The sequence below is a fragment of the Marmota monax genome, unplaced genomic scaffold (genome assembly GCF_021218885.2).
Source record: "Marmota monax isolate L192 unplaced genomic scaffold, Marmota_monax_Labrador192_F-V1.1 WCK01_AAM20220418_F8-fsc00001, whole genome shotgun sequence".
NCBI lineage: Eukaryota > Metazoa > Chordata > Mammalia > Rodentia > Sciuridae > Marmota > Marmota monax.
In genome coordinates, this window is record NW_026693777.1 from 17218548 (window position 1) to 17239565 (window position 21018).

Below are 21018 nucleotides of genomic sequence, written 5' to 3' on the forward strand. Positions count from 1 at the left end.
ATGGATGGAGATCACAGCCAGGAGCTTCTGCTGTGACATGTCTCCTAAGTCCAGACCAAACTGGATGCTGTAGCCAAGTTGCACACACTGCGGCCAGCCGGAGCTTTGCTCCAGGCCCCTCGGGTCCATGGGTCAGAAGTTCTGGGGACTCCTCATCAGCAGTCCTGAGGTAAGTGGGGGCAGGGGAGGAAATGGCCAGGTCCAGGGGAGTTAGTGGTGCCTGGTCTTCCCACAGCAGTTCACATGTGCATTGAAGCAGCGTTTATTTTTACCTAGGTCGACTCAGCTTCTGATCAGACATGGTGGGGGTTTCCAATTGGTTTCCATGGAGACGTTATGCAGAACATCTGCTACCTGATCAAGCAAGCCTAGGCTGGCATGACTCTTTCTAGAATCATTGTACCATTTTTTACCCAGGAATAATGTCCTGCCTGAGTGACTTCTTGTGTGGTAGAGGAGGGGAAGGGCAGCTCGGAGGGGCCATAGCTGGCTCCCAAGAAAGCAGAGAAGGTCTGCTAAAGTGAGCGTGGTGGTAGGGCCACTTACATTTGGAGAAGCCCTTGGCTTTCCATTTCCAAGTCCCATAGTGTCCCACAGTGAAGTAATAGAAGCCTGGGCTGAGCTGGTCCCTGGGATCGGGTCCCAGGCCTGCCCCAGGAGCAGGGCACCTGTTGGCTCTCCTGAGAGAGGCTGGCTTAGCTGCAGGAGAGGGTTAGACTGGAGCATGTTTGGTTTCACTCTGGCCCCGACTTTTCCCGAGCAGGGGAAGGGGGCGCTGCGTCAGAGAGGAAGGCACAAGCGCACATGAACATGTAAGAAGTGGTTTTATTCCAGGTGTGTGTTTCATAAAGACAATGTCCTCAAGGACAGCTAGTGGCACATGCTTTGGTCAAGAAGAGGAAAAGCAAAAACAGAGTGGGCCAAGTCCCCACCCAGGACAGCTGAGAAGTCCAGAGCCTGACTGACCATGGAAACGAGGGCGAGACCCTCTCAAAGGCTCTCTGAGCAGCAGTCCTTACATTCAAGAGCTCATGCTCCCGGTCCCCAAGGGCCACGCCTGAACATGGCCTAGGCTCTAGGGAGAGGACCCCACCCCAACCCTGGTTCTATCCTAGCCCACAGCAGGAGCTTCCTGGATGAACAGGGGATCTGAAGCCAGGCTCACAAATGGCGGTGGATGAAACTCCACATCAGAGAATGGGAGAAGTGTGGCCAAAGGACCCGCACACTGTGAGTCCAGGGGTGCACTTATACCTGCTGAGAGTGCTGGCGAGAGCCAGGAGGCAAGAGGACACTGCTGGAGAACCCTCCAGAGTGGGTGCTGGCGACCATGAACACTTGGCTTCCAACCCCAAGGGCCACGTGGAGGGAACAGGGTGATGGCAGTTTGGGTGCAGCAGGGAGGGAGGTTGGGAGAGGAGGGCTGCAGGTCAAATAGCTCCAATCCAGAGCAGAGGCCTAGACCCTTTGAGATCAGGGACCTCTTTAAGAAGCCAGGGAAATCCTCTTTTCCTGGGTCATTCTCCCCAGGAAGATGCGCACACACACACATACACACACACAAACACACACCATTTGGGGGACAATTTCTGGAAATTCCTAGACCTTCTGTAATGCATGAACTCTCTAGAGTGTGGCTCTCTTCTATGAAAGACTGGGTGCTCCTGAGGTAGGAGCTGTTTGCTTTGGGAGGGAGACCCCAGGGGTCCTGGTACCAACAGATTATACTGCCCAAGCCAGTGGTTGGGGTCAGGTGCTTGAGGGAACAACAGGAAGAATCCCAAGACAAGGCCACAGGGGAACTGGGAATTCTCCACAGCCAGCCTCCTGGCCGAGTGCAATGGCTGACCTTTCAAGGGAATCCCTCCTGTAAGTAGAAGGAACTGAGAGTGCAGTTTAGCCAGGTGACTAGCCCCTCGGGACCCAGGGGGTGTTCATACTCCGAAAGGAAGTCACATTCTTATCGGCCACCCTGACCCATGACGCAGTATTTACAGAGACAAAGACCTTGAGAAAGCAGGGTTCAAAACCACAAACGAGGGTGGGGTTGCTCAAGGGTGCATGACATCTGCCAGTTTTCCCACTGGGCCCAGGCGGGGGTACAGGGCACCAGCTGGTCATGATGGCCCAAGAGAGAGGTCTCAGCCTGACACGTGGCCAAACAGAAGTGGAGTCTGTTTAATAAGCTGCACCCCAAGTCTGCCCTTAAAGATCCCTCTGCAGCCTCCTGCTAGATCAGCATTAAGGCTGGAGGCACGTGTGAGGCTCAGGCCTGGGGACTGGTGAAGGTGGGCAGGACGGCACCTGGGAAAGAGACGTTGGTCTTTTGTAGTTTTGCTGCTCCTCCATCCATGTTATCCTGCGAAGTCTGCGCCCTTTGCTCCCAGGATCCCATGTCTCCCACACCCAACCCCTGGGTCTGGCATTTCTCAGGGCCCCGAACTTCTCAGCTCCTTCCAGTTCTCTACCTGCCCCTACAGGTGGCCTCTCCTCTCTGTCTGTCCCTCTCTTCCCAGCCTTAAGCCTCTCTACAGGCTGCCCACTTTCTCCTCTCAGGCTGTCCCCACTAGCAGGCCCCATGTCCCCATTGGGTCCCTCTGAGGGCCTCTGTCCTTCGCACCCCCAGGCAACAGGGGGATCTTCCACACACCACTGTTTGAGCCCCATGTAGGGCCAAAGGAGAGGACAAAAGGCCAGGGACACTTGCCAAGTCCCTAGCCAGCAACAGTCTGGCACCCTGACCATCTCCTCTCCCAGGGCAAGGCCAGGGAGGCATAAAGGACACTGGGTGTGCCCCTGTGCGCCCTCCCTGGAACAAGCTTTGGAGTAATGTGTGTCATGGCAGGGTGTTTGCTGATGACTCCGGCAGAGATGTGAGGAGATGGAAACAGCCCGCTTGACACTCCCACCCCAACCCCCTTCCAGTCCCAAAGTCTCATGCAAAAGGTACAAGAGGCCCTGGGGCTACTGTCATGTGTGTGGCAGCAGCTGCCACTGCTGGGCCTGGGCATCAGCCTGGCACTTGCTGGTCACCAACTGGGCAGGCTTTGTCTCCAGGCAGAGGCCGCTGACTGAATGCTGGATGAAAGATCCTTTTCTCCTCCATTTCTGGGAGAGAGAGAGAGACGAGAAGGAGGGACACAAGAAAGCAATGATTAGAAATAATAATAATGTACCTTCACCTCCCTCATCCCCCCATTTAAAACAGACTGCATGTCCCTTATGTCAGTGGCTGCCCATCCTGCCAAGCTCACAGTCCTGGCGGCAGGGCTGTCCTCTGGCTGCACGGACCCTACTTAGTGCCACCTCAGCATCCAGTCCTCCCTGTTGTAGCTGCTGCCTCTTCCTCTTTCTCCCCCTCTACACTGTGTGTGCCTTGGGAGTCAAGTCCTTAACTACTGAGCCACATCCCCAGCTGCTGTCTGGACCAGGGAGACAGTGCAGATGCCCACGGGCTGAGTCCAGCTCAGAGATGTATTTTGTTTGGACAGTACAGCGTTCATTTGAAATTTTGTTTAGTTACTACATACAAATCTGCACGTTGAGCTTCTATCTGGACATTGGGCCCAGTTTCTTAAATGGCATCAGTTGGCGGGCTGAGGACTTGCCTTCTCTCTGCTCCCAATGGGGCTTTTGTTCTCCAGTTTGTCATAGTCTCTGCCTGGTCCTCTAGGGACCTGGGCTTCCTCAGGATTCAAGTTTGTGAGTCTTGGCCTAGGTGAATTTCCTATTTCTGTGAATAAGATTTCTTCTTCCTGCAGCCTGAATTCTGACCCAGCCTATAACCATGAGGCTGATGACTGGACGCCATCTTTACAGGCATGGCACATTGAGCAGGACGACAGGGGTACTTGAGGTCCCCTATTGCACTTTTTGGTGACTTCCTCTCCCAGCTGTGATAAGCAGGGAAGAATTTTTGCTGAAGAGCATTTTAGAAAGGCCTAGATAAAGCATGGATTGTTGTCTGGAACATGGAGAAGAGGGGGTGAGAGACCCAGATTTCAAGGATCAGGGAAGACAGAATAGTGAGACAGGTATATTTTTGGTTTCTCTCCTGTTTCCCTCCCATGCAACTATCTCTCCTCTTCTTTTTTTATTTTATTTTTTTTTTGATACTAGGGATCGAGCCCAGGGATGCTTAACTACTGAGCCACATCCCCAGCCCTTTTTTATATTTTATTTAGAGACAGGGTCTCGCTGAGTTGTTAAGTGCCTTGCTAAGTTGCTGAAGCTGGCTTTGAACTCATGATCCTCCTGCCCCAGTCTCCAAGCCACTGGGATTACAAGCATGCGCCACTGCGCCCAGCTCTCCCCTCTTCTTATATCCACCTAGTCCTTGAGAAGAGGTGGGAAGGCTCAAGACCACAGTTCTGAGGGAGTGGGTCCATGTTCTCACTGAGCAGCTAGGAGGAGAAGGATCCTCTGCACCCAGCCATGGAGCCAGAGCTAGAGCTGGAGGGGGACGTGGGGTGAGTAAGGTGAAAGGCGGGGGCTGCAGAGCCTGGGTTTCCCTTGGGAACATCAGGCTGTGAGGGGCCAGATTGAGAGCCAACCTCTCTGGGTCTAAGTGGCCCCAGCTTCAAGCCTAAAGGTCAAAGGCCGGTGGAAGCAGCCTGTGGCCCCCTGCGGTTCACAGCATGCTATTGCTTCAGAGTCTCTGAGTTCCTCACATTCAACTCACAGCAGCCAGACCTCTCTCAATGTCCATCTGGGGGCAGTGTGGCCATCCTCTCCCCAGGAGGCAGGGCTGTCCTCTGGCTGCACGGACCCTACTTAGTGCCACCTCAGCATCCAGACCTCCCTATTGTAGCTGCTGCCTCCTCCTCTTTCTCCCCCTCCAGACTGTGTGTGCCTTGGGAGTCAAGTCCACGCCCCTTCCATCCCCGTGGCTGGCATGATCTGTACATTCCCTGGCGCAAATTAAGCACCCAGTGCAGCTTTGTGATAAATGAATGAATCACCCAGTCATCAGGAGGGGCTCCCCAACTGGCAGGACTCTTCACTTCCCACCTGCTACCAGGTAGTTTCAGGACCTCCTGGCCACTCAATTCTGGGACTGGCCAGAGAAACAGTATCAAGTCACAGCATTTAATCTGCATAGTCTCTGTGCAGTTCCTTCCAGGGCAGGCAGAGAAGGTAGCCCCTCATTCTGTAAGTGAGGAGCCAGTCTCAGGGAGATATGAGGAGTGTGGAAGCTGGGACTGCTGACGCCATCGACCCCGTCTACTGCATAGGAGCCTGGCTGGTATCTTATAGCCATCCAACTGGCCAAAAGGGGACAAAGGAGAAAAGGCCAGATTCCAGAGGCTTTGGCAGTGGGAGAGCTGCTTATGCTGTCCTCCTGGAAGGGGTGGGGCATAGGCATCCAGAGTGCTTGGATACCTGGCAGGACTCACAGGAGCAGAATGAATGGGCCCAGGAGAATCCTCTAAGCCCTGTTGGCTGCTTCAGCACAAAGGAGAAAACAATGCCTCAGCCCCAGAGAAGTATCTGAGTGCAGGCTGCCCGACACTTATCAGGTGTGTCCTCAACAATGAGAGGGTAGGCGTGGCTCAGGCTTTCCCTTCATGGAGGTTCCGACTCCAGGTGAAGGGCAGACTGTGCACCAGCTCTGCTGCTGGGCTGGGCAGAGGATGAGCAGCTCAGGATAGAAAGGATAAGCTGCATCCCTCAGTCAGAAAGCATTCAGAAGCCTGGCCCCGTAGGTTAGTGCGCATCTAAGATCATAGCCACTTGGGAGGCTGAGATATCACAAGTTGGAGGCCAGCCTCAGCATTTTAGTGAGGTTCTAAGCAACTTAGTGAGACCCAGTCTCAAAAATAAATAAAAAGAGCTGGCCATGTAGCTCAATGATAAACTGTCCCTGGGCTCGATTCCCAGGACCAAAAGGGGAAGAAAGTAGTTCAGCATTAGGGCTGGGGTTGGGGCTCAGTGGTTACGTGCTTGCCTAGCATGCAGGAGGCACTGGGTTCCATTCTCAGCACCACATACAAATAAATAAAATAAAGGTCCATCACCAACTAAAATATATATATATATATATATATATATATAAACTGTTTAGCAGGTCACAGAGCTGAGACCCCCCCCCACACACACACACACCCAGACTGGAGGGAGAGGACCCAGCTGCTTTTCCAGAATGGAATAGCAGACTCCCAGTCGTCCCTGACCAGCTGACCCTGGTAAGAAGGAGAGGGGTGGGTGGAGAAGCCTGCAGGCAGAAGGAGAAAGCCAGCCGGCTGGCTCGAGAAACCTGGCCTCCACTTCTCCTCAGTCACTGCTACGTGCCCTGAGCAAGTGACTTCAGCACTCCAAGCTATCAGTTTCTCCCTGGATAGGTAGGCCAGCCTCCTCTCAGGACTCAAGGAGATAGTATGGGTGAGAGTGGACCATGGGAGACTGGTCAGGTCTCAGTTTCCCCAGTCAGCAATCAAGAAATACTTACTGGGCACCTACTATGTGCTGGCTTAAGACTATTGGCTTAGGAGTCACACTGGCCAAGGTTTAAGTTCTAGGCCTCTCAGATGTGGGATCTGACTGCCTGTAATCAGCAAACCTTGCTTTACTACCTATCAAATGAGGCAGTACTGGAAGCACCTCACTAGATAGCTTGGAAGATCAGATGTGGTGATCTATGTAAAACTCCTAACACAGGCTGGCAGTGAGAGCTGACATCTGTGCTGTGTGGTTGTCAGGGACCAGGGATACAGTATGAACAAGACAAACTTCCTGCCCTCAGACCTGCAGGACTAACATTAACCAAATACCTAAAGAAGCATTTCCTCAAGGAACCACCATTCGACCCAGCTATCCCACTCCTTGGTTTATACTCAAAGGACTTAAAATCAGCATATTACAGCTACCTCAGGTTTATAGCAGCTCAACTCATGATTGGAACCAACCTAGGTGCCCTTCAATAGATGAATGGACAAGAAAAACGTGGTATATATACACAATGGAATATTACTCAGCCATAAATAAGAATGAAATTATGGCATTTCCTGGTAAATGAATGGAGCCAGAGAATGTCATGCTAAGTGAAATAAGCCAATCCCAAAGAACCAAAGGCCCAAAGTTTTCTCTGATATGTGAATGCTAACTCACAATAAGGGTGAGGGAGCCAGGAGCTAGGGAAGAATAGAGTTACTTTAGGCAGAGGGGAGTGAAGGGAGGGGAGGGGTATGGGAATAGGAAGAATAGTAGAATGAATCAGACATTATAACCCTATGTGCATGATCAATGTGATTCTATATCATGTACAACCAGAAAAATGACAAGTTACACTCCATTTATATATGATGTATCATAATGCATTCTACTGTCATGTATAATTAATTAAAACAAATAAAATATTTTTTTAAAAAAAGAAGCTTTTTGGGGGGCTGGGATTGTGGCTCAGAAGAAGAGCCCTTGCCTTGCATGCATGAGGCACTGGGTTCGATCCTCAGCACCACATAAAAATAAAATAAAGATATTGTGTCCACTATAACTAAAAAATAAATATTAAAAAAAGAAGCTTTTCCTCATAGGCAACCGGTTGACTTGGTTCCTACGGATCCTCACTCTGGAGGCGTCTCTGAGACTACAGACTTCTGCCAAGGTCTGCCACACACACTGCACATCCCCCTGGGGCTGCTGGCCATCTGTGCCCAGGAGTGGAGACTTACCTGCTTGCTTTCTCTTGAATTGCACACCTGCAGTATGACTGGGGACCCAGGAGAGGACATTAAGGTGGAGGTGGCAGCCAGACACTTCCCCTGCTGTTGGATGAGATGGTCACTGAATAGCCATGCCTGTAAGACAAGGGAAGGACAGTTCTAGATGGCCAGATGGGCAGACAGGTGATAAAGCAAATATTTTTGTGGAATATTTTTACAAATGATTGTAGAAGCTGGAAGTGGGTGTATGGGTATTTATGGTACAATTCTTGGCATTTTTCTGTATGTTTGAAATTTTTCATAATCAAATACTGAGGTGAGGAAGTTCAGCTGGAGCTGGCCAGAGAGAAACCAAGGAAATACCAAGGGACCCTGGGGATGGGGGATAGTAGGACATGGAGCCAGGCAACCAGGGAGCTGGTCCATGCTGGGGTCTCCATGACCTGCTCTAGTGTTGATGTGGATGTGACACTCATGTTCACTCGTGTGCTCAGTTCTGGGGCCTGCTGCTCATCACATAGCTGTGACCCAGGAGAGAAGGGGCCTCTCATAGCCTTTCTCCCCCTGCAAGTGTGTGGTACACAGAGGGCTGAGAAGACGCGTCAGGAGCACCATGAAGTCCCTGGGAAGGAGGGTGTGTGGAGGGTGTAGCTAGACAGGATGAGAATGGGTTCAGGGAAGTTGACCTTATTGATGGTCAATGCCCCTGGCTCCTGTCCCACTCCCAGATGTGACCCCGAGGCCCTTCCCAGCTTACCTGGGCTGGTGGGGGATTCTTGGCAGACCCTCTGCAGATCCCCATTCCAAGCAAGAAGTCCCCAGCTGTGTTCTGGCCCTGGGATTCTAAGCAATTAACCCCCTGCTTAATAATGCCAGGAAGTACTTCCTTCACCGGGACACTGAGGAAAAAGACAGTGGTCAGCCTGGTCCTCTGCCCTCCCCAGCCTACCCATGCCCTCTGGCAGAGGGCAGTGCCCAGGCACAAGGCCACTATGACCTTCAGTCCTGGCCAGCAGTGGGGGGGAGGGAGAGGGTGAGCATCAGTCCCAGTGTTTCCCAGGATTCCCTGAAGGACAGGTCTGAGAAGAGGACCCTGGCAGGAGAGAACTCAGACTGGAACACAGGACCTGGAAACGGAGAGGCTGGGGCCTAAACGTGGGACTAACAACCATCTCAAAATGATAAGGAAAGGGTGATTTTGAAGAGGCAAACTTAAAACACACAGATATGAAAGTGTGTTCAATCTCACTAAGGATTAAAGAAATACATAATAGATGGTCACCATTATGTTCTCCATATAGACTTATATATGCACATTCAGGCATATATATTTAATGACAATGCCCAATGTTGGCAAGAGGATGTGAGATTGACTCTTCTCATACCTCACCAGTGAGCGCATGTTGGGAGGGTGATGAGGTATTATGATTCAAAGCCCTTAAAAATGTGCACACCTCTGACCTAACAATGTCACTTCAAGGAATTTATCCTAGGGAAATAATAAAAGATGTGTTAAAAGATATTCATCTCAGAATGGTTGATGCTGAGAACACTGGAAATTCCTAGTTGTCCAACAATAGGGGCTGGGCTAAATAAATTCTGATTTATCCACAGGTTAGAAAATCCTGCAGCCATTATAAATGACTTTGTGAAAGACTACCTGGTAATCTGCAAAAAATATTCATAGCATACTGTCAAGTTAAACAAGCATATTGCAAAATATTACATTATTAAAACTTTTTAAACATTTTTTTAGTTGTAGATAGACAACACATGCCTTTAATTAATTTATTTATTTTTATGTGGTGCTGAGGATCGAACCCAGGGCCTCACAAGTGCTAGGCAAGCGCTCTACCACTGAGCCACAACCCCAACCCCTATTAAAACATTTTATATGCCCAGGAAATGCTTAAACACACACACTGACACTCTTTGGGTAATGAACCTAGAAGGCTGCTGGCCCCAGCTGGCGTGGTCTTATACATCTAAGTTTAGAAGTTTCTTGGATTATGGACCCTCCAGGGGGTGATAAGGAACCGGAGGTTAGAATCTGACCTTTGTCTCCTCTTATCTGTCTCCTGGTATCTTTGTCATAGAAAACATGTGCCTGGGGTGGGGATAGCCTAACATTTCCAGCATTCTTTGATGTGGACACCTTCCAGGATCTTGACCAAACCAGGGCTTTCTCAGGCTGGCCAGAAGCCTATGGAACCACAGGACCTGGCTCCCAAGGGGTCCCTGACACGTCCTCTCCCTCCCGCTGCAGCAGCAAGCCTGCCTCCAGACCCTCCTTGAGAGGCTGGGCAGCTCTAGAGCAGCCGTGGCAAACTGCTGGCCTCCAAGCAGAATCTGGCTCTTAGGAATGTTTGTCTGACCTGTTCAGGGTGGTTGTTATTTGGTTTTCATTAGTTGGCAATAATTTTTTAATTTAACATAACAGAAAAATCTGAATTTGTGCTCTCTTGAAAAAAACAGAAAGATCAAGCCTCAACACGCTCACATTCCAACATGACACTAATCCACCTTCTGTGTAGTAGCTGTCTCTGCTGGGCCGGGCCTTTGCATCCCAGTCTGCCACAGTCCTCACCATTCCCCATTCCTTATCCCACCCACCTGACTTAGTTACATCACCTGTCTGACCATCGTAAGCATCTGAGTTGGTAACCCTCGCTAGGTACAAGGGCTTGGGGGACAAGAGATCCACCCTCTCTGCCTTGTCCAGTGACAATGTGTTAGATTTCCCTCTCTCCAGAGACCAGAGGCCTGCTGAAGCCTCTGTGAGAACTGTGTGGAGGACGGGGTCTGGAAAGGCTGTGAAGGCTCCAGGGCTTGCTCCTGACCCTCCTGTGCTCTGCTTCTCCCCACGTGCTGCTGCTGAGGGAGGTGCGACGGCTCATCAGCATGTAGGGGGCGGCGGGGTGGGGCAGGAAGAGTGGCTTCCCATTCACACTAGCGAAGAAACCCTGAGCTGGACAGCAAGCTCAAGAGCAGATGCAGCTCCTGATGTCACTCTGTGGCAGTGGTCCTGGGGCAGAGGGGATGGCAGTGATCACCACCTCCCCAGCTACCTTCCAGAGGACTGAGCTGCCGGGTTTGTTGGTGGCCCTCTTAAGTCTACACCCGATTCCCTTCTACGGATCTGCTCCAAGCAGGACTGCCATTAGACCTTAAGATGCCTTAGAAGTAAGACATCTGTCCCCACTATGTTTTCCATATAGACTTGCATATATATATATATATATATATATATATATATATATATATATATACACTTAATGACAATGTCCAATAGAAGAAGATATCTCTTTATAGAAGTAAGATATCTGCTTCTCAAGATGCTACACTTCTACCCAAAAGAAAATTGTCATAAGGGCTGAGGTTGTGGCTCAGGGGTAGAGTGCTCGTCCAGTATGTGTGGGCCCTGGGTTCAATCCTCAGCACCACATAAAAAATAAATGAATAAAAGTATTATGTCCAACTACAACTAAAAAATATTTTAAAAAAAGAAAATTGTCATAATACACTGGTTTGATTAGAAGAATATTTTCTGCCATCTGCTTGGAATTATAATGAGCACTCAATGTCTACTCTGTGACCAGCATTCTCACAAATGCATAGCTCAGCCGGGTACAATGGCACACATCTGTAATCACAGAGACTTGGGAGGCTGACGCAGGAGGATGTCGAGTTCAAGGACTGCCTCAGAAACTTAGTGAGGCCCTGAGCAACTCAGTGAGACCCTGTCTCTAATAAAATATCAAAAAGGCTGTGGCTGGGGCTGTGGCTCAGTGGTAGAGTGCTTGCCTAACATGTGTGAAGCACTGGGTTCGATTTTCAGCACCGCATATAAATAAATAAATCAAGGTCCATCAACAACTGAAAAATATATATTTAAAAAATATATATTAAATATATAAAAAGGGCTGGGGATGTGGCTCAGTAGTTAAGCACCCCCAAAAATAAAAATAAAAATCAAACAAACAAATGCGAGGCTCACACAATCATTCTTGACAGTCCTGATAAAGGCAATAAATTATTGGCTGTGGCTTCGGAGGCCAACTGCAGAGGTCGGGACTGGATGGGGATGGAGCTGTGGCGGAAGTGCTGCAGGCTTAGGAGAATGAAAGCCTTCTCCTCCAGCCTCCTCAGTCTTCCTGTGACTATCTGAGCAACTTGGCCAGCTATTAGCCTCTTGGTTTTGGAGGGAAGCTGGCATTGCTGGGGCTGATACATCTCCTTTCAAACCGACAACTGATCCACTCCTGGCCTCTCCCTTGGAACTGGGGGTGAGCAACCCAGATAGCAATGAATGACAAAAGCAGCGGAGGCCCTCATGCTCCTCAGTCAACACAGCTGGTGTACTCTCCGCTCTCGACTTGGGATCCACCCAGGATCTGATAGGGCGCTGCTTCCTCGGGGGCCTTGGGGATGCCACTGTGGGTGGGTGTGAGGTGTGGAGAGGGAGGACACTTCCAGTTCTCCCACTCCCTCCCACAGGCTTCCCAGTCCTGCCCCTGGGGCTGGGGTCTGTGGGCTCCCTCCACCTGCTGTACAAACCCTGACAGGATGTAAAGAAATGTGTCACAGAAGAGACACATTCCATGTGAATGAGCATAGTCCCCTTAAAAGGAGTCACTTCAGGAAGTTGTTCACTTCTTATATTTTTATAAATTAATATTCTTCCCTACACAGCAATTGTCCAGGGAGCTGGGATTATCCAAGCCACCAACTTTCTTTCAAGGGTGCTGCTGTTGCTCAAACTGCTGGAATTTCTTGGAAATTGTCTGAAGAGTCACTTTAGTCTTATTACTTTTGAGGCACGCTGTATTTGGGACCTGGGATTGTGTTATCTGGGTTAATCATCTAGCTTAGTCCCTAGGTGTGGCTATGGCCTAACTGTGCCTACTTTCTAGGCATCAACTGTACCCTCCAAGGACAAAGATTTGCCTCTTTCGAGGACACTCAGGCTCTGAGAGGTGGAGTGTTCCAGAGAGCCACGGCAGCATCCTTGAGAGACAGCTGGCAGTAGAGGGACAAGCTGTGGAGGGAAACTGTAACTTAGACATTATGGAGGCACACTGATCCTGCGATTTATTTAGTAAAAAATGGTTATCAAGCGCCTATGTTGTGACAGGCACTATTCTAGGTGCTGGAGGCAGAGCAGTGGCCCAAACAGATCCAAACCTCTGCCCTCCTGGAGTGTACAGCAAGTTGACAACATAATTAACTGGCCAGATATACTCTAGATGCCAATAAGGGCTATGGAGGGAAATCCAGCAGAGAATGCGAGAGGGCAGGCTGCTGCCAGTTTACAACATTCAGAGAAAATGTCCCGGAGAAGGGGACATTCGAGTCAAGAGCTGAAAAAGGTGAGAAAATGAGTCACTCAGATGGACCAAGACACCGAGAAGGATTTGGAAATAGGAAAAAGGGGGTCCCCAGTGGTCACAGCTGCAATCCTGTTGAGAGTGCACACAGGTTCCCAGGTGAGCACAACCCCAGGACAACGCCATTTACATTTTGCTACCTCATATGCTGGAAGAAACATTTGTCTACTTTTTTTTCCCCACAGTCTTGGTGATCAGATTCTTGGATGCATAATATTTGTTTAAATCAACGGGATTCACTGAGCCCAGCTCTTCCTGAGAATTGTGTCTCCTTGTGCCACAGCAGCAGAGAAGCCTGCAGAGTGACCGTCAACAGCCTTCTGCTGTGGCTGTTGTATTTCCTCAGGATAAATTCCCACAAGGAGGAGGATAGGGTCAAAGGTGCCGAGGGTTTCTGCAGCCTTGACTGCATAATGCAGTGCTGGGACAATATCCATTTTTAGATCGAAGACACAGTCTGTTAAAAATTCGGTTCCTATCTATCACACCTAATAGATAACTCCTGGCAATGCCCTATCAGTTTCGCCAGGGCCTTGTCCCAAAGATAAACACTGGCAGCCAGAAGGAGCCAGACCAGGTAGGGAGATCCCCCTGGGCAGCACAGGCCCATGTGCAAGGTGAGGGCTGCACTCACGTGAGCTCGGGGTAGACATTCTCCAAGTACCAGCGGAAGGACTTGCAGTCCATCTTCTTCCTCTGCTCGATCCGAGTGGCCACACTGTGCGGGAGACAAGGAACCGGGCAAGGTCCCTGTGTGGGGAGGAGGCCTAGGAAGGATGGCAGAAGTCCCTTCCAGGCCCCCGAGGTTGGTCCCCTCTTCCTGCCTACTAAGGCATCAAGGGCGAAAGCCATGGAAACCTGCCCAGTCCAGCCGTGGACACTTGCCTCCTGTCATCCCCTGACCTGGAAGGTCTCCTGTGTCTCCCTCTTTCCTATCTCAAATCCTGCTTGGAGAGCACCTTTCTGGACAAGCCCAGCTCACAGGTGACCACACTTTGCCCCAGGGTACTCACTCCTGAGACCTCAGTTAGCACACCTCAAACTGGCTTATTTTTGCAGAGACTTTGTGAACTAGAAGCTGTCCTCTCCCGCTTTTCAGTTGAGGAGAAACTCTCAATGACAAGAAGAGCAGACTTTCTACATCTTTCAGGAGTCAGAACCATCCGGTGGGTCCCTGAAACACTTCGGTTCAGCTTCCTCACCTGCCTCAGTCACACCGACCACAATGGCCACCAGCTGAGGACCCTCAGTGCCACCTAGCCCAGCCTCAGTTTCTTCTACAGTAAACTGGGGACATGATTACTCACCTTGGGAGGTTTTTGTGATAAGAAAATTAATTTAAAGGGACATGAAGCCCAGGATCGTCCTCAGTAGATGATAGTTTCCCATTAAAAATACATAGTGACATAACTCTTTTTAAATGATAGATATAAATAAATAGAGGGAAGATGATTCATCCATGATTGATCATTAACAATGTTTTCAAACTTCTCTGACCACAACTTTAAGGAGGAGATAAATATACATCTTACATCGTGATGTAGTGTACCCCGAGTACACCCACAGGCACACACGCAGGTGTGCATACACACACAACAGAAATGAGTTTTATAAAACAATACTTACCCTTAATTGCAATCAACTCTGATTTTCTATTCTGGTCTCAACTAATCTAATCTGTGGTGCTTTTCTCTTTCTCTCTTTTTTAATGCTGGTCACGACTCCCCAAATTGATTTCGCAACCCATCTGCATTTTGAAAATGTTTCACTCGACTGTAGTCATAACAGTCCACGACAGGAAAACAGACTGACAGATCACAATCTGAACGGGGGAGGAGGCAAACCTGAAATGCCTTCCACAGACAGGCCCTCCCTAAGAGGCCCCTCTTCCTGCACGCAGCTCAGCCCGTGGATGGCACTGCCTTCACAGCAAGCCTTTTCTCACGTCCCCAGCCCACCCCATGAGGTGCATGCTCTTCAAGGACCAGGGTCTTATCCCTGCATCATGTACCCTCCCTGGGCCCAGAGGAGCCCAATCAGGGCCCGGTTGCCAGGGAGATCATGAGTGGCTCCCTGGCTGCACACCACTTCCTGTTGCAGGGGCCATGTTCACATGGGTGGAGGGGGACAAGTGGCAGGGAGGCTTGTTGGAGGGGCCCACCTGCCGAAGGCTTTCCCGATGGCCGAGGGCCGGGCCTCATAGTAGTACTGCTTGTATTCATCCATCCACACCTCTGCTGTGCGCTTGGTGTTCCTAAAAGAGGAAAGAGCAAGTTCACCAGAGAGACAACAGGGGAGGGTTAGGATCAAGATGAGCTCTATATGATTTTTGTTGTTGTTGTTGTTAATTAAAAACATATTTGCTGGGCGCAGTAGCATACGCCTGTAATTCCAGCAGCTCGGGAGGCTGAGGCAGGAAGATCGTGAGTTCAAAGCCAGCCTCAGTAAAAGCAAGGCACTAAGCAACTCAGTGAGACCCTGGCTCTAAATAAAATACAAAATAGGGCTGGGGATGTGGCTCAGTGGTCCAGTGGCCCTGAGTTCAATCCCCGGTACAAAAAAAGAAAAGAACACGTATTAAAAAAGTTGAGCTCTGTGAGTACAGTCTCATTGGAGGACAATCTGTCGATATCCATCAGCTTTGACAAGGAAGACTGGGTTAGTATGTGCTGACATGGAAGGACATTATGACACAGTGTTGGGTGGCAGAGAAGCCACTGAAGGATCACATGGCATACCCAATCCACACAGACACAAATGTAACTGTGGTGGGTGTGTCTCTCTATATAATAAATCGTATATGTGAAAATGTATTTAAAGGTCTGAAATGACAGACCAGCAATCTATTAACAGTAGTTAGTTCTTGTTAAGGGTCTGGAATGAAAGACTATGTACTAGTAATGGTAGTTATTTCTGAATAGACAATCAGGATGCATGGAGAAAGAATGGGTAAAGAGGATTTTTGCTTTTTTCTCTGTAATGACATAAAAAATATATAATATCAATGTACATAGTATGCATATTGGTACTGCTTGAGTTTTTACAGTAAACATGCATGACTTTTATGATTATAAAAACAATAAAAATGGGGTAGAGGAAGCCAAACAAAACTCTAGGTCACTCATTTTGCTAGACTTGGGTAGTTGCTTCTCTAAGCCATGCATAAATAAGCATGGCTGTAGAAGGTGGAGACTCATCCTTAGGAGGAGGGGATGCTCATGACTTCCCCACCATCCCCTGGCCACCCCTATCAGGACAGTGGGTCTTGGGGTGGGCTTCTAGGACTTTGCCCCTTCTCCTAAGACCAAGTGCACCCCGTGGCTGGGGACAGGGAAGGACAGATGCTTGCATGAATTACAATCTGGGATACTGGCATCCAGAACCATGTGTACCTGGGGTTCAGTGAATGGAGGACAGTAGTTATTTGGTCATTTGGCCAGTTTTCCAAGACTGTCATGGACAAAAGGAGTCAAGACCAGAGAAAACTGGTGGTAACACTCCCAGCTTCATCCTGGAATCCCAGAATGTCAGACCTGGGAAGGGCAAATGGGAAAACTGAAGGCAGAGAAGGAGGATGGCAGCCCAAAGCCACCTGGTGAGTAACCGTCAGGCTGGGTCTGGAGCTGTGGTGTCCTGCTGGTACTCCAGGGCTCTTTCCGCTGTCACCTACCTGATGTAGGTGAGGGCATTGCCCTCAGGGAAGTTGTAGGGGTGCCGCTTCCTGAAGACGTGGCCCACCCGGCTGCAGGGGACGATCTCCAAACTCCCACCGCACATCCACACCCTGAAGGAGAGCTCTGCAGGAGACAGAAGCCATGAGGAGGCAAGAAGAGACGCACTGGGTGAGGGTGAGAGGGGCTGGCTGTCTCATTGTCTTGCTTGCTTTTGGGGCCTGAGGATGGAACCCAGGGCCTTGCGCACACTAGGCAAGCGCTCTCCCACAGAGCTGCCCCCCAGCCCTCCTTCTCTTTGTTGTATCCCTGGAGGTACCTGCTGGGGTTGAGCTCATGGGCCTGATTAAAGGGGTATCCCCTTCCTTGCACATGCTTACCCATGCGCGTACACAAATGCCCTATGGCTGAGCCCCAGAGAGCAGTGGGAATGGTTTTAAAGGGACACCAAGACCATGAATGGAGGGGAAACTGCACCAAAGATTTCCCGCCTGGATCCAGAGGCCCTGGCCAGACACAAGCTCTGGGCACCTGTGAGCCAGAAAGCCAACCGCCAACCAAACCGCAGGCTGCTCCTTGGCATTTCTCTGGTTGGTGCCAGTCCTGCCTCCAGCCCCAGATGGTATCCAGGCCCTCTTGAGACTCACTTCCTTCTGAGGGTGGTAGTGAAGCCCAAAGAGCTTTGCAGAAAACTTTGCAACATCAGGAGATGCAAGAAGTCGCCACTGTGCTTCCCATAAGACCAGATATCACGGTCTGGCCTCTTTGTTCTCCACTTGACAATCCCCTTTTATAGCAAGGACCCTCCTGGGCAGCTCACCGAGCCTCTCAATCTGTTCTTTCTTTTTCATTTTAATTTTTTTTTTAGTCATAGATGGACACAATGCCTTTATTTTATACATTCATTTATTTATTTATTTAATATATTTATTTATATGTGGTGCTGAGGATCAAACCCAGTGCCTCACGCGTGCTAGGCAAGCACTCTACCACTGAGCCACAACCCTAGCCCCTCTCAATCTCCTGAATTCCTCCTTTCCTTCATATTAACCCTAGAGTGAGACAGCATGTGGCACTGAAACACCTTTTTTCCTGCCCCAGGAAGTCCATAATTAAATAAAAAATTAAAAAGCTGGTCCTCTCAGGAGTTCTAGCCTTGATCCCTCTTCCTACTCCCCAGTTGGCCCTAAGGACTCTTGTGGTCCCTGGGTGGAGGCTGTCACCTGGCACACCTGGATGGGGGCCCTCCCAGTGATGAGCAGAGTGGAAATGGAGGAAGCAGCACTAACACCCCCTTCTGTCCAGACTGTGCGCATCAGGCAGCGTTCAGATGTGGCCTGGGGCCAGGATGGCCATTTGGCTTACCAGGATCCATACAAGGTGGGTCATGTTAATGAGCTTCCCTAGAAACTGAGGTTATAGAACTAGGGACAGAACTGCGGGACAGAGGACCTATACTCTGGTTCCATTTCTGCCAGACCAACTTTGTTATATAGTTAAGTTACTTACTTCATCCTGCTCAGCCCATGCCACCCAAACTATTGTTAATTACTGCTACCATTATCAACAGTGGCAATGACGAGAGCAGTAACCACCATCCATTTACTGAGAGCATTTACCACGTACCATGCTCTTGACATTCAAAATCTAATTCTTACTGCAGTCATGTGAAGTCAGATTATTATCATTCATACCATTTTGGGGTGATTTTTTAATTTATTTGGTTTTTTTTAATAATTATTTTTAGTTGTCAATGGACCTTTTTTATTTATTTGGTTATATGCAGGACTGAGAACTGAACCCAGTGCCTCACACATGCTAGGCAAGCACTCTACCACTGAGCCACAACCCCAGCCTTATCCGTTTGTTTTTGAGTTGGGGTCTTTCTATGTTGCCCATGCGGGTCTTGAACTCCTGAGCTCAAGCCATCCTCCTGTTTCAACAGCCTGAGTATCTGGGACTACAGGTATTGATCACTGCACCCAGCTATGCGTTATTTTGTTTTGTTTTGAGATAGGGTCTTACTTAGTTGCCAAGGCCGGCCTCCCTAGTAACTGGGATTACAGGTGTGGTCCACCACAATTGGCTTAACTATATGTTTTTAAAATAAGGACCGTGAAGGTCAACGATGTTAAATGACCTCTCCAAAGTCATCCAACTACTCACTTACAGAATTGCAACACAAAATTCACACTTTTAGGATCAGATTCTTTAGTTCATTAGGCAACTTTTTATTAAAAACCTATAACATGTCATACTATTCTAGATTCCTTTATACTCTAGTAGGGGGAGACAGAAATTCAGTAAAATAAGTGAACAAGAAAGAGCATAGAACATGTAGCATATCAGATGGTGGCCATGGGGAAGAGTTAAGCAGGGTAGGGGCTAAGGAAGGGTAGTGGGTTGGGGGGATATATTTTTATATATATTTTAGGTGGATCAGGGAACTTCTCACTGAAAGGGGGACATCTGGGACAAGACCCAAAACAGGAGAGCAAGTGATTCATGTGACTTTATTGGAAATATCAGGGGTCCTGGGCACCCCAGGAGCCAAATAAACACTAGGTTTGACATTAAAGACGGATGGGCTTGTTTTCCCTCAACTGTTAGGGAAAGAACTTTCTAGGCAGAGGGACCAGCAAGGGGTATACCCAGAGGTAAGAGCTGTGAGTTCCAGGGGCAGCTGTGCAGAGTAGGAGGCCCCGAGAAGTGGGAGATGAGGTTGAGCTCATGCGGTGTGGTTTAGGGGAAAGGCTGATGGTGCAGGGCCTGGTCTCCATGGTGCTTTGAGTGACATGGAGCCCTTGCAGGGTTTGAGCAGAGGAGGAACACAATCCAGCTGTTTTAAAAAGATTCCTGAGCCAGGCATGGTGGTGTACTCCTGCAATCCCAGCGGCTCAGGAGGCTGAGGCAGGAGGATCAGAAGTTCAAAGCCAGCCTCAACAAAAGTGAGGTCCTAAACAACTCTGAGAGACCCTGTCTCTAAATAAAATACAAAACAGGGCTGGGGATATGGCTCAGTGGCCAAGTGCTCCTAAGTTCAATCCCTGGTACCCCCAAAATAAATTAATAAAATAAAAGGATTCCTAAGTCTGGGGGTGCGACTCAATGTAGAATGCTTGCCTAGCATGCACAAGTTCCTGGGGTCAATCCTTAGTACCACCAATAATGATAATAATAATAATAAGTAATCAAATAAAAATAAAATTATCCCTAAGAAGAATCCCAAAGTTTTCACATCTGCCATCCCCACTCAAGGTGGCCTCTGGACTCCTGAGTTTGAATGTCCCAGGGGACATAGGAACACGTCTTAGTTTGGGCATCTTCCTTCCTTCAACAGAGGAATGAAATGAAAAGCTCCGACCCACCAGAACGCGAGTCTCACGCCTCAAAACTAGTCCCACAGCCGACTGGCTGGGCACTGCAGCTCACCTAGACATTTCTTTGAATGCACAGACGTTTCTTTGAATTTCTTGTAAGAAACAAACCCTCGGCAGAACCACTCAGCAGTGTTCCTTTCAAGTTCCCCAAACTCGGAGCCCTCGCCTCAGGCAGAGTCTGGAGTTGGCTATTTGATCATTCACTTGTCTCTGTCAGTCCCCCGTGAAAGAAAGAAAGGACAGAAGGAAGAAAGAATGGGAGGGAGACAGGCAGGCCGGCCTCCGGATGCAGACAGGCTGTTTCTTTTCCAGGTTTCTGAGTCTTTTTGCAAAACTGGCTTTGCCCACACTGCCTTCAGGCTGAGTCCCAGGACACAGAGGAGGTCACTGGGGCTCAAAACACATGAAAGGGGGTCAGGATGGAAGAGTCACTACACCCCAGCTGCCAGAATTTACTCTTCCAAATGCTTGCCTGGCAGCGTTTTCCAGTAGTAAGTTACAAAGTGGAGAAAACCGACAACCATTTCCACCAGGGTGGTTTGAGCAGGACTGTTTACAGCCCACTGTTCCTGGGTTTCCCAGGCAGGGAGAAGAGCCCTGCTCCTAACCTCTCGGAGACACTTTGACTTTGATAGCATTTCCCTGACACAGTGGCTCTGCTAGGAGAGCTGCATACACCTGTCAGACATGCCATTTCCTGTTTGAGACACAGTGCCACCTGTTTCCCCACCTGTCAAATGGGTGGGACACCTCCCGTCCTTCTCGTTGGTCCAGAAACCAGGTCAGGATGAAAAAGGAGACAGTAGGAAAGGACTGTGAGGGTAGGAATGGGCCTTGCTTCTGGAGACCTGCCAGATGGTCTGCCCTTCTCCACCCTGTGTGGGCTGCCCCGCTGGGCTTCCTTTAGGAGATGGCAGAG

At 49.4% G+C, this 21018-nt stretch overlaps 1 protein-coding gene across 1 annotated transcript in view; it reads right to left on the minus strand.

Moving 5' to 3' along the window:
- Nucleotides 1-807: 807 nt before the first annotated feature.
- Galnt16 (polypeptide N-acetylgalactosaminyltransferase 16) overlaps nt 808-21018 on the minus strand; it is a 93139-nt gene continuing 72928 nt past the window's right edge. Inside the window, exons 11-16 of the mRNA XM_046461762.2 lie at nt 16719-16845; nt 15210-15302; nt 13683-13766; nt 8419-8560; nt 7671-7796; nt 808-3108 (exon numbers count right to left, since the gene is read on the minus strand). Of these exons, the coding sequence (XP_046317718.1) occupies nt 2971-3108; nt 7671-7796; nt 8419-8560; nt 13683-13766; nt 15210-15302; nt 16719-16845 (710 nt within the window). The 3' untranslated portion in view covers nt 808-2970. The remainder of the gene's footprint in view (nt 3109-7670; nt 7797-8418; nt 8561-13682; nt 13767-15209; nt 15303-16718; nt 16846-21018) is intronic.